The 13,862-nt window shown below is 41.1% G+C and overlaps 1 protein-coding gene across 3 annotated transcripts in view; it reads left to right on the top strand.

Moving 5' to 3' along the window:
* Window positions 1–10,789, top strand: part of GTF2H1 (general transcription factor IIH subunit 1) — a 48,435-nt gene extending 37,646 nt beyond the window's left edge. For 2 of the 3 annotated variants that reach the window (XM_032240924.1, XM_032240925.1), the window contains 4 exons: window positions 2,154–2,244; window positions 2,732–2,847; window positions 5,158–5,250; window positions 9,499–10,789. In XM_032240924.1, coding sequence (XP_032096815.1) covers window positions 2,154–2,244; window positions 2,732–2,847; window positions 5,158–5,250; window positions 9,499–9,585 — 387 coding nt within the window. In that variant the 3' untranslated portion in view covers window positions 9,586–10,789. The remainder of the gene's footprint in view (window positions 1–2,153; window positions 2,245–2,731; window positions 2,848–5,157; window positions 5,251–9,498) is intronic. The other variant, XM_032240926.1, reaches the window with a different exon arrangement.
* Window positions 10,790–13,862: the final 3,073 nt, after the last annotated feature.

The following is a 13,862-nucleotide window of genomic DNA, read 5'->3' on the forward strand; positions in this document are numbered from 1 at the left end:
GGCGTGGAGTTTTCTTTTTAGTGTTGAGTGGATTTAGGAACCAAAATCTGAGATCAGCCACAGTGGCTCACACCTGTAATCCCACCACTTTGGGAGCCCGAGGCACACAGATCACTTGAGTGTTGTAGTTCACCCCGGCCAACATGGCAAAACCTTGTCTCTACTAAAAATTAAAAAACTAGCTAGGTGTGGTGGTGCATACCTGTAGTCCCAGCTATTCGGGAGGCTGAGGCAGAAGAATTGCTTGAGCCTGGGAGGTAGAAGTTGCAGTGAGGAGCTGAGATTGCACACTGCACTCCAGCCTAGGCAATAGAGTGAGACTCTGTCTCAAAAAACAAAACCAGGTCTGGGCACTAAGTATATTCATTGCCATTGAGGTGTCATTGTCCCTTCAGCAGGAAGCTAGCAAATACATGTATGTACATATATGTACCCATAACCAACTTAGGATTATTTGACCAATTCTTTCTATCTGGTCTATAGTTGTCCAATATGTGGTCCCTGGGCCCAAGTAGACTCACACAACTTTTGTTTTGGGGATGGTGGTATTTGTTTGATTTAGAGATGAGGTCTCTGTCACCCAGACTGGGGTGCAGTAGCAGTATCATAGCTCTCTGCAACCTTGAACTCCTGGGCTCAGGTGATGTTCCCACCTCAGCCTCCTGAGTCATTAGTATTACAGCTGTGAGCCACCATGCCCAGCTCTCCCCACAGAATTTTTTAAGCTGTAGTCAATCTTCTTTTTGAGTTAGAGTCTTGCTTTGTTGCCCAGACTGGAGTGCAGTGGCGCCATCTCAGTCCACTGCAGCCTCAACTTTTCTGGGCTCAAATGATCCTCTCACTTCAGCCTCCTAAGTAGCTAGGACTACAGTTGTGCACCACCACGCCCGACTAATCTTTTTGTATTTTTTGTAGAGACAGGGTTTTGCCATATTGCTCAGGTTGGTATCTGACAAAAGGAAAATAGGAATAAAGTGAGCTTTCATGTCCCCTTGACTCATGGTTGTCACATACTGTACTTCTTACATTAAATCGAAAAAATGGCTTTTCATCCAATCTATGCATGCATGGATTTCTACTCTTAAAAACGCCATTGGAAAATCAGAGATGGTAACCCTGGCGTTTACTGTTTCACAGATTATTTGTTCCTCCCTACAGCAGTGCTTCCCTACAATGCCTGGCACTTGATAGGCATTCACTGAATAGATAGGTCAATTTTTCCTACATGTTGATGTTGATACAGTGGGGAGTATATTTTCCCCTTTTGGCTATATTCACTTCCTTGAAAATTCAATGACAATAAATTTCTGCTCTGTTGATTTTTTCCCCCAATCTGCTATCAAGGATATATGTTAGCAAAGCCAGGTGCAGAGTACACGCCTGTAGTCTGTCTCAGCTACTCAGGAGGCTGAGGGAGGAGGATTGCTTGAGCCCAGGACTTCAAGTTCAGCATAGGCAACATAGCAAGATTTTGTTCCTTACAAAAATAAATTTAACTATAACAAAAGATACAGGTTAACATGTTGTTTTACCTGTTTTTCTTTCCTTAAACTCAATTTTACCTTCAGTAGTAAGAGTTCCCAAATTAAATTGAACTGGTACTTAAGAAAGGGCTGGCCAGGCGCAGTGGCTCACACCTGTAATCCCAGCCCTTTGGGAGGCCAAGGCCGGTGGATCACCTGAGGTCGAGAGTTTGAGACCAGCCTGATGAACATGGAGAAACTTGTCTCTAAAAAATTAGCCGGGCATGTTGGCACATGCCTATAATACCAGCTACTTGGGAGGCTGAGGCAGGAGAATCACTTGAACCTGGGAAGCAGAGGTTGCAGTGAGCTGAGATTGCCCCATTGCACTCCAGCCTGGGCAATGAGAGCAAAACTCTACCTCAAAAAAAAGAAAAAAGAAAGGGCTTTAACGAGGCAAAACCTTGTGAGTTTTGAGGTCCCTGTGGACTTGCCTGGTATGCCTGGAAGATTTGTCGGTATCTTCTTTCTATACAGATGGTGTTTCTGCCCTCAAGGAAAATAGTTCACACTGATCACTATAAATGATATAGTATTTCAACAAAAGTAAAATACTGTAAAACTAAATATTAAGAAAGGTGGCAAGAAAAGGGAGGAAAACCAGTTTTTCTTCATCTTAATTTTTTTCAGGTTCTCTCAAGTAGTGCTGCCAGTAGTACCATCACAGCACTGTCACCTGGTGGAGCACTTATGCAGGGAGGAACACAGCAAGCCATAAACCGTATGTGCCAGGCCATCTTCTACCATCTTCTGCCTAAATCAGCTTAAAAAGCAAGCTGGGAGGAATGCTGAACTTTTATTGTTTTTTTTTCCTTGGGATAATCCTGGGAATTCTGTTTCGTAGATTTGTTTTTATACATTCAGATTCTGAAACACATCTAGACACAATTTTAGGTTTCACAACTGTCTTACTATTACAGATAGTGGTACATTGCTAGTTTGTCTAATATCATACTAAAAGCTCCTTTCTTCTTCACTATCTCTTAGAATAAAGGGAAAACCTGAAAGTTTCTTTAAAATCTCCAGAACTTTTAAATTTTATAGTCTCAGCCACAAAATTAGTAACTTATCTAATTTTATAGTCTCAGCCACAAACTTAGTAACTTATCTAAGAATAAACATGTTCAAGTTTATTCTTCGAGTGGTCATTTTTTTGAGACTATATGTATCAAAATAGCTTTCACCCTGTGCATCTTGTCCTTTTGCAGAGATGGTGCCAAATGATATTCAGTCTGAATTGAAACACTTGTATGTAGCTGTTGGAGAACTTCTACGGCATTTCTGGTCCTGCTTTCCTGTTAATACACCATTCCTAGAAGAAAAGGTTAGAACTAGTTCTGAAGACAGCCAGATAATGGTGGTACTGACGTATAAGATGTTTTGAAATTAGAAAGTTTTATTAAGTCTTTACCGTGTGACAAACACTGGGATAATTGTTTTGCCTACATTATTTCATGTAAGCCTCACAGCATCTTTATGGAGTAGCTACTAGTTGTACCCATTTTATAGATTAGGAAACTGAGATCCATACCAGTTCCATAACTAATAATCATACAACTTAAAACTTGTCCACCTCCAAGCCACTGTGAATAGGGACCCAAAACAAATTACATCAGTAAAGTTATTTATGTTTAATAAGTTTTTCAGGGATAGCAAAATCTGAAATAAAAACTGACAAATACAGCACTAGCTATTTAACAGTAGACAAATGGAAATAAGTAACATTAATAGTAATATTATAAATTGCTTTTATAAACCATGATTACATTTTTTAAAAAAAAATAACTTATTAAGAACAATAGGCAAACACTTTATAAGCAACCCACTAAAAAATGAAGTGGCCTGGGAAGATTAAGTGGAAATGCTCACACCTACCAGTATGCAGATAAATTAAAGCTATAGTAAAAGAACATTTTGGCCAAGCACAGTGGCTCACACCTGTAATCCCAAAACTTTGGCAGGGCCGATGCAGGAGGATTGTTTGAACCCAGGAGTTGGAGACCAGTCTGGGCAACACAGCAAAGACTCTGTCTCCAAAAAATATATAAATAAATTTTTTTAAAAGAATTTTTTTCAGCTAATTTGCGAAAGAACCAAAAACTTACACTGATCAATGTTGACCAAGTTGTCAAGAGTCCTTTCTTAACACTGCCAGTGTTTTTGTAAGTGCTTTTACTTCAACATTCAAATGAAATTCAACATTTAGAAATTTAGGAAATAATTAGGAATGTAAATACTTAGTAGAGAGGATGTACCACTGTCTAAGACAGAGGAAATTGCCTAAATATCTACCAGAAGGTGGTTTAGAGAAGCATTTGGTATGTTGATACACTGAAATACTACAATCTATTTTATTTTATTTTATTTGAGACAGGGTGTCACTCTGTTGCCCCAGCTGGAGTGCAGTGGTGTGATCTCAGCTCACTGTAGCCCCTACTTCCTGGACTGAGGTAATTCTCCCACCTCAGCCTCCCTAGTAGCTGGAACTACAGGCACACAACACCACACCTAAGTTTTAATTTTTTGTAGAGTGCTGGTATTATAGGCATGAGCCACTATACCCAGCACTTTGGGAGGCTGAAGCAGGCAGATCGCTTGAGCTCAGGAGCTCGAGACCAGCTTGGGCAACATGGCAAAACCCCATCTCTATAAAAAATACAAAAAGTAGCTCAGGTGATCACCTGAGCCCAGAGAGGTCAAAACTGCAGTGAGGCAATGACCTTGCCACTGCAGATACCACTGTCATCCAGCCTGGGTGATAGAGTAAGACTGTGTCTCTAAATGAATTAGTAAATGAATGAGTGACTATTTAAATGAGTCTTTTTTATTTTTATGTATTTATTTATTTTTTGAGACGGAGTTTCGCTCTTGTTACCCAGGCTGGAGTGCAATGGCACAATCTCGGCTCACCACAAGCTCTGCCTCCTGGATTCAAGCAATTCTCCTGCCTCAGCCTCCCGAGTAGCTGGAACTACATGTGTGTGCCACCATGCCCAGCTAATTTTTGTATTTTTAGTAGAGACGGGGTTTCACCATGTTGACCAGGATGGTCTCGATCTCTTGATCTTGTGATCCACCCACCTCGGCCTCTCAAAGTGCTGAGATTATAGGCGTGAGCCACTGCGCCCTGCCAAGTCTTGTCTTTTTTTTATTTATTTATTTATTTATTTATTTATTTATTTATTTTTTGAATCTGTCGCCAGGCTGGAATGCAGTGGTACTCTCAGCTCACTGCACCCTCTGCCTTCCAAGGTTCAAGTGATTCTCCTGCCTTAGCCTCCTGAGCAGCTGGGACTACACACACATACCACCACACCCAGCTAATTTTTGTGTTTTTAATAGAGACTGGGTTTCACCATGCTGGCCAGGATGGTCTTGCTCTCTTGACTTCATGATCTGCCCACCTCAGCCTCCCAAAGTGCTGGGATTACAGGTGTGAGCCCCCACGCTTGGCCAAATGAGTATTTATGACTGAAAGATGTTCACATTGAAGTATTGACAGTGGGATATAATAGGTATATGTTTATTTTCTTTTTACATTTTAAAAATTTTTCTACAGGAAAAGTAGCTTTCATATGTAGAAGTTCCTGTTGTTCTCTTGGTCTCAAATTATATTGTTTCTCATCTTTTTTAGGTAGTGAAAATGAAAAGTAATTTGGAACGATTCCAAGTTACGAAGCTCTGCCCATTCCAAGAAAAGATTCGGAGACAGTATTTAAGCACAAACGTAAGGCAGCAGTCTGATTTTTGCCTGATCTTCTTTCTCTTTGTAGTAAAATGATGAAATTGACTTTGCTTTCATGTAAATGAGTAGATACTTTATTTTTCTTTTTTTGTTTTGGAGACAGAATCTTATTCTGTCACCCAGGTTGGAGTGCAGGAGCTCCATCTCAGCTCACTGCAACCTCCGCCTTCTGGGTTCAAGTGATTGTCCTGCCTCAGCGTCCTCAGTAGCTGGGATTATAAGCATGTGCCACCACACCCAGTTAATTTTTGTATTTTTAGCAAAGACGGGGTTCCACCATGTTGGCCAGGCTTGTCTCAAACTCCTGACCTCAGGTGATCAGCCCTCCTTGGTCTCCCAAAGTGCTGGGATTACAGGTATGAGCCACCATGCCCCATCAATACTTCGTTATTTTCTGTTGCTCATAGTACTGTTTTTTAGTATTGAAATGTGTCATGCATTCAGAAGTATATAAAATATGTACATGTTTTTGAGATAATAAAACAACTGTCTATGTACTCACCAATCAGGAAAAGTAGTAGAATGTTACCATAACCCATAGATATTCCCTGAGTGCCCCTATCCAGTTGCATACCACTCCCTCCTCCCCTCCAGAGGTCATGACTAACCAAGGACAATCATCTCCATGCTTACCCTTAGAAAGTTTTACAATCTGGCCAGGCGCAGTAGCTCACGCCTGTAATATCAACACTTTAGGAGGCAAGGCAGGCCGATCATTTGAGGTCAGGAGTTCAAGACCAGTCTGGCCAACATGGCGAAACCTTGTCTCTATTAAAAATGCAAAAATTAGCCTGGCATGGTGGCACATGCCTGTAGTCCAAGCTACTTGGGAGGCTGAGACAGGAGAATTGCTTGAGCCCAGGAGGTAGAGGTCGCATCACCATACTCTAGCCTGGGTGACAGAGTGAGACTCTGTGTCAAAAAAAAAATTTTTTTTTACAATCTATGTGTATGTTCCCCAAAATATATATTACTAATTTTTAATTTGGAAAAACTGAATAGCAGGCACAAACCTAGTAGCATAAGGAAAGATAGAATTGCCACTACTAACAGTAAGCACAACTATTCCTGGGTTCTATTTGGCATCAGCTTCCCTAATTGTTTACAGCAGGGAAGGTCAGTGGATGAGGTATTAAGAGGCGTCCCTTTGTGCCCAGCATTTTTAGCATTGCATTTAAAGCAAGGTTAGAGCAACCACATCAAATAATTTGTGTGTGCGTTATTCAAGTCCTCCCAGATGTACCTTGGGAAGAATAGTACAGTCATGTGTTGCTTAACCACATAGATATGTTCTAAATAATTCATTGATAGGCAGTTTTGTTGTATGAACCTCATAGAGTGTACTTAAACCTAGCTATATAGCCTGCTACACTCTAGGCTGTATGGTCTAGCCCATTGCTTCTAGGTCACAAACCTATACAGCACAGTACTATACTAAATATGTAGACAGTTTTAACACAGTGGTATTTATGTATCTATTTATTTATTTACTTTTGTCATTTTGGTATTAAATTGGTGCAAAAGTAAGTATTTGTGTATCTAAACATAGGAAAGATGCAGTAAAAATCCAGTATAAAAGATAAAAAGTGGTCTACCTGTATAGGGCACTTACCATGAATAGAGCTTGCAGGACTGGAAGTTGCTCTGGGTAAACTCAGTGAGTGAGTGGTGAGTGAATGTGAAAGCCTAGGACATTAGTGTACACTACTGCAGAGTTTATTAACGCTGTACACTTAGGCTACACTAAATTTACCCAAAAACTTTTTTTCTTCCATCATAAATTAGCCTTAGCGTACTATAACACTTTAGGAGGCAAGGCAGGCCGATCATTTGAGGTCAGGAGTAGTGGTATTGCATCTATGAATAGCCACTGCATTCCAGCCTGGGCAACATAGTGATACCCTGCCTCTGAACAAAAAAAAAAGATTCAATAACTAAAAGGGGAGTTTTACAGTTGAATGCTGAATAATCATCAGTAAGATTTTTCATATTTATTCCCTACATATTCTCAGTGGGTTTTCTTAAAGTATAAAACAGCATTACTTAGAATAGAAGCTTGGAGTGTCTTCCCACAGCAGGGCAAAAATGGCAGATAGGTTTCAGGTCATGTGCCTTCTCTTGATTATAACTGCTTGGAGTGCTGTGTTGAAAAGGATGCTGAGGGCTGAGCACAGTGGCTGACACCTATAATCACAGCACTCTGGGAGGCCAAGGGCAGGTGGATCACCTAAGGTCAGGAGTTTGAGACCAGCCTGGTCAGCATGGTGAAACCTTGTCTCTACTAAAAATACAAAAATTAAACAGTTGTTGTGACAAGTGCCTGTAATCCCAGCTACTTGGGAAGTTGAGGCAGGAGAATCGCTTGAACCTGGGAGGCACAGATTGCAGTAAGCAGAGATAGCGCCATTGCACTCCAGCCTGGGCAACAACTCTATCTCAAAAAAAAAAAAAAAAGAAAAGGATGCTGAGGCCATGTGCAGCCTTACAGGAGGATATGGTGTTCATCTCTTCCAGTTGACAATATAGATCTAGATACTGCTGCCAATCAAGCAGAATAAGTAATTTTTATAGTTTCCAAACAAAACTAAATATCCTTTTCCCCCATAATGATAAATAGGTATGGCAATAAGGGGAATTTTTTTTTAACTCTGTGCGTCTCAGACCTGGTATTGACATGCCAAAAGAATTTAGGACTTCCTTATCTCCTCTCCATTTTCCTAGAGTTGGCAAAACTTTACTTCCAAATACATAAAGACTGTCCACCTCCAAGGAAACAGATATTCCAGAGACTTCTACCTCAAAAGTCAGTGTAAGACAGATATGGTAGTATGTACATGTAGTCCAGCTACTCAAGAGACTGAGGCAGGAGGATCACTTGAGATCAGGAGTTTGAGGCTGTAGTATACTAAAAGTGCACCTGTGAATAGCCACTGCACTCCAGCCTGGGCAACATAGTGAGACCCTGTCTCTTAAAGAAATAAAAAAGATTCCATATGATCCTGTTGACTTCTAGCTATGTCCGTGATGAAAGTAAAATTCTTAACCTACTCACAGACTTTTTTTTTTTTTTTTAAGATGGGGTTTTGCCATGTTGCCCAGGCTGGTCTCGAACTCCTGAGCTCAGGCAATCCACCCACCTCAGCCTCCCAAAGTATAGGATTACAGGCATGAGCCACTGCACCCAGCCAGATCTACAGTCTTTACCCAAGAGATGACATAGCACATTGTATGAAGCATTGAAACCATTTAGGGTTTCTGTAATCTGCTGAGTTGTATTGAACTCCTGAAATGCTGGAGTTGGAAAAACCCTAAAAATAGAAAACTTTCACAAAATTGTGCAGAATTAACTGCAGGCGCTTTTGAAAATCAAAGATTCTTGGGTCTCATCCCAGGCCTGTTAAATCAGAATCTTCAGGAAAATAGGCATTTTTCCAATGTTCTGCTAAGATGTATATACAAGGCTGGGCACAGTGGTTCACGCCTGTAATTCCAGCACATGGGGAGCCTGAGGCAGGAAGATTTCTTGAGCCCAGGAGTTTGAGACCAGCCAGGGCAACATAGCAAGAGTCCATCTCTACTATTTAAAAAAAAAAATGTGGCCCAGCACGGTGGCTCAGGCCTGTAATCCCAGCACTTTGAGACCAGCCTGGCCAACACGGTGAAACCCCATCTCTACTAAAAATACAAAAATTAGCCAGGTGGGGTGGTGCATGCTTATAATCCCAGCTACCAGGGGGGTTGAGGCAGGAGGATCACTTGGACCTGCGAGGTGGAGGCTCTGGTAAGCCAAGATCACACCACAGCACTCCAGCCTAGACAACAGAGTAAAAATCTGTCTCAAAAAAAAAAAAAAAGTTTATACCACCATCCTGGCCCAAGTTGGCAGACCAGTATTTCAATCTAGAAATCACCAATTTAGTTGATACACCTCGTTTGAGGGAAGGAACTGAGGCTTGGAGCACAATTGTGACTTTCATATTGTCCTATTGTTGGTTAATGACAGGACAGCCATTACAACTGCAGCCTTTTCACTGTACCCCACTTTCTTTACCTTTCCATACGAAATGTCTCTGACAGAGCCTTCTCAGAGGGCTTGCACATTACCTCATTTACTAGGGAAATACAGAGGAGCTCGGAAACTACACTCTGAAGTATGTGCCAGGTTTTGGTTGGAAGGAATGACTTCCCCTGCTTTTGCCCAGTTGTTAAGTGTCTTGCTGTGTTTTTCAGTTGGTAAGTCACATAGAAGAGATGCTCCAGACAGCCTACAACAAGCTCCACACGTGGCAGTCACGGCGTCTGATGAAGAAAACGTGAGGTGTCCATGATGCTCACAGGTTTTGTGAGATTGAGAGAACTATGACCTGCAGCAACTCTGGAAACCTGGCCTGACAGACAAGCAGATGACCTCACAGGAGTGATAAGAAACATCTGCTCCACGCCGACTCCCAGAGCTGATGCTATTGTACTTGCACATTGGGGACTGAAAGGAAAGAAGGGACTAAATCCTGGGGAGGTAAATTAAGGCAGAACCAAATGAGCTAAGTTGCAAATATATATATATATATATATACACACATATATATGTACATGTGTATGTACATATATATTTTAAAAGACTGTTTACTGCAGTTACTCAGGAACTGCTTTTGATTCACATTAAGCTGCTTTCAGAAATTAAAAAAAAAAAACACTTTTTTAAAGGGTGCATTGATAAAATCTGAGGTTTTTTGGTGGTTATTTTGTTTTTTTCTGTGTAAATTTTTTTCCTAAGTTTATGGCACAGGGTAGACCTTAAGTATTTCTCCTCCATCCTTCATCCTCCACCCTCCATTGGATCCTCAAGTTTTACTGAATTCCAATTATACCTTACATCAGCAAATTAAAAAGTATACTTTAAAATAAAGCAAAGGGAGACTGTTGCTCAACCATCAGGAAACAGTTGTCAGAAGACATCATTGGTCCTGTGTTTCCTACGGAAATAAGAAACAATAAATATTGCACTGAATGTTTGTGGTTTGGAGTCCCTGAATAATAAAGAGGGAACATATTTGCAGAAAGTTGCATAGGGTTTTTAATGCAGAATTTTGTCAGAAGACAATGGCGCTGCATGTTTTTCTTTGAGTGCAAATGTACATTGCTAAGATTTTTTTTAAGATGGCATGTGCTTTGAAAAGAGGATATTGCATTTTTAAGAGTTTAAAAATCTTATGAGTGAGAAATATAAAAGAAACTTATTTTCATCTCTTTAGAAGAAATAAAAGATGTTTCTCATATCTCCTTTTCTCTAGTATTTGACTGTTACTGTCCTTGGCGAATCGATAATCATTGCATAGTGACTGAAAAGCCTAAGTGCAAAAAAAAAAAAAAAAAAAAAAAAGATATGTTCTTGTTTCTGGAATTCGTGCCATATTTTGTTCCTGATGGGATCAACTTACTGTTTATCTAAGACTTTAGATGTCTTGTATTAAAAATTACACAAAAAAAGTAAAACTTTCTATACTTACTCTTTTAACTCTAACACATCTCTGGTTTCTCATTATGTGTTAATTTACTTGGGTGGGCTGCCTAAGAACTGTTCATCTTATTTTAGGCCACATTACAAGCTGGTTATCCTTCATGTAAGGACTGCTACAGGTCAGAACCTAAGCCAGGCATGGTAGCACATGCCAGTAGTTCCAGCTACTTGGGAGGCTGAGGTAGGTGGATCACGAGGTCAGAAGTTCAAAAGACCAGACTCGGCAACATAGTGAGACTTCATCTCTTTTTTTACAGGAAAAAAAAAATTATCGAGACCTTGAACTGGTAAAGGGAAAGAGGCCACGTCATTTCCTGCCTTCAGTCTTCCCATTTCTCTTTCAGATCGGTATAGTAACAGTATAATCCCTTAAAAGATATACTTTCACAAAGTCAAATTGCTTTCAAATATGTTATTGCCACAGTGGAGCAAATAGAAAAATGATTGAAATAAAAAATATGTCTGTTGGGAAAGGCAGACATAAATAAAATGTTCAGTTAGGCCAGGCGCAGTGGCTCACACCTGTAATCCTAGCACTTTGGGAGGCCGAGGCGGGAGGATCACCTGAGGTTAGGAGTTCGGGACCAGCCTGGCCAACAGGGTGAAACCCCATCTCTACTAAAAATACAAAAATTAGCCAGGCATGGTGGCGCATGCCTGTAATCCCAGCTACTAGGGAGGCTGAGGCAGGAGGATCACTTGAACCTGGTAGGTGGAGATTACAGTGAGCCAAAATTGTGCCACTGTACTCCAGCCTGGGCAGCAGAGTGAGACTTCATCTAAAAAAAAAGAAGGGCAGGGCACGGTGGCTTACGCCTGTAATCCCAACACTTTGGGAGGCTAAGGTGGGCGGATCACCCGAGGTCAGGAGTTCAAGACCACCCTGACCAACATGGAGAAACCCCGTCTCTACTAAAAATACAAAATTAGCTGGGAGTGGTGGTGCATGCCTGTAATCCCAGCTACTCGGGAGGCTGAGGCAAGAGAATGGCTTGAACCCAGGAGATGGAGGTTGCGGTGAGCTGAGATTGCGCCATTGCACTCCAGCCTGGGCAACAAGAGTGAAACTTCGTCTCAAAAAAAAAATGTTCTATTGAGTGCTATGTTGAAGATTAAGTTGTAAACTGGGCATGGTGGGTCACACGTGTAATCCCAGCACTTTGGGAGGCCAAGGCAGGAGGATCACTTTAGCTCAGGAATTCAAGAACAGCCTGGACAACATAGCAAAAATTCATCTCTACTAAAAATTTTAAAAGTTAGCTGGGTGTGGTGGCATGTACCTGTAGTCCCAGCTACTCTGGGACAGGCAGGGGGATTGCATGAGGCCAGAAGATTGAGGCTGAAATGAGCTGTGATCACACTGCTGCACTACAGCCTGGAGATTAAGACAAAGCCCTGTCTGTGTGTCTGTGTGTGTGTGTACACACATACACACACACACGCATATATATGTAGATAGATATATGAAGCCTGAAGGAAGAAAAGACAATTTTGGGAAGACAGGATAGACTTCATTTAAAAGAGCATTTTAGCTAAGTCTTGAAGGTTGAATAAGATTTCGTGAGAGAAGAAAGTCATCTAGCGTGATGGTGTGAAGGTTTGAAAGACTGAAATACGTTAGGAGAACAGGAAAAATGTGTTAGATTGGAGAGTTGGGAGTGACAAGGCTCGGAAAACCATTTTAATTCAGGTTGTCAATGGCCTTGTATGCTAAAGTAAAATACTCAGACCTTACCTATTAGGCATGGGAGACTTAGGAGAAAATTTTAAGCAAGTTGCATTTATGGAAGTTTTTTCTGGTGGTGGAGGGTGAGGCAGGGGTTAAATAACTTGGCAATTAGGACAGACTTAGAAGACTTTTGGAATAAGCCACACAGGAAATGGTCTACATTAAAATGAAGTCCTGGTGAATAGAAAGGGCCTGAGTAGTGTGTGTGACCAACTCATTGGGAGCAAAGGAAGCAAGGGTGATTTCACCAGTGACACCTGTGAATTTCATTTCTAGCTTACACTTGAAATATTTGAGCCTTGGATTCCTTTAACAATGAACTTTGGCAGCTGCATAGGCCTTTTATGGCCCTTCACCTTCTCATAGTGGAAAATAATAGCACCACTGATGGTTGAGGGCTGCCATAAACCAGCACTGTGCCAAACACTTTTTCTGCTGTATCTCACTTCATTCCCACAGCTGAAGAAGCAAGTAGGTAATACAACATTTTGTACAGATAAGAAATGGTTTAGAGGTTAAGTAATTTATTCAAATTCACACAGCCAGTAAGTGTCAGAGCTAGGATTTACCCTAAACCGCTAAGGTTTCTCTAGTCTGGAGAAGGGATGTTTGTGAAGTTTCAAGTTTTTATTCCTCAGCCCAGGCTTCCATTGCCTAGTTTTTCCTTTAACTCCTTTGTCATTTCTGCCCCTGACTCTATTCTTTGCTTTACTTGTGACAAATCACATTATGGGGTTAGTCTGCCTAGTAGGTCCGTGAGCCCAGAGGGCTATGAAATGTAATATTGTAACAAAAGCATGTCCTGCCTTAGGAGAATGAGTCTTTTCTGGAAAGAAAGTAGTGTTACTCTGCTTTAGACATAATTACAAAGATGAGCAAGGTACCTTATAAAATCCACTTTAGGATGGAAAACAAAAGAATGTTTTAATATCTATAACTAGAAAGGTAACCCCACCCATCCAGCCTGAGAGTTTAATCCAGAAAGTGATTTCCTGTTGCATATACCATCTCTCTAGCGCTGACAGTGTCTGGAATGGGAAGCTGCGTGTTTCAAACTTAGGTTTGCTGTCTCCAGTGTCAAGACTTGCATGGGATTCCTTAGGATTACCTCTGCCCTTTCCCAATTTAGCTCCTGCAGGACTCAGCTGTTTTCCCAGTTCTTGAGGCCAGGGGAGTCTTAGTTATTTTCAGCTGTTAAAATCTCCAGACCTGGAGTATTGCCTGGAACCTGGTTCAGGAGTGATCAGCCTGAGTTAGTATAGTAGTCCATCTCCTTGTTTGGGTGTATATTAAAGTCACAGAAGAGACTGGAAATCTTGTCATCTCGTGGCTTTCAAACTGTAACTG

The sequence above is a fragment of the Sapajus apella genome, unplaced genomic scaffold (genome assembly GCF_009761245.1).
Source record: "Sapajus apella isolate SASKATOON/1434 unplaced genomic scaffold, GSC_monkey_1.0 scaffold47, whole genome shotgun sequence".
Taxonomy (NCBI): domain Eukaryota; kingdom Metazoa; phylum Chordata; class Mammalia; order Primates; family Cebidae; genus Sapajus; species Sapajus apella.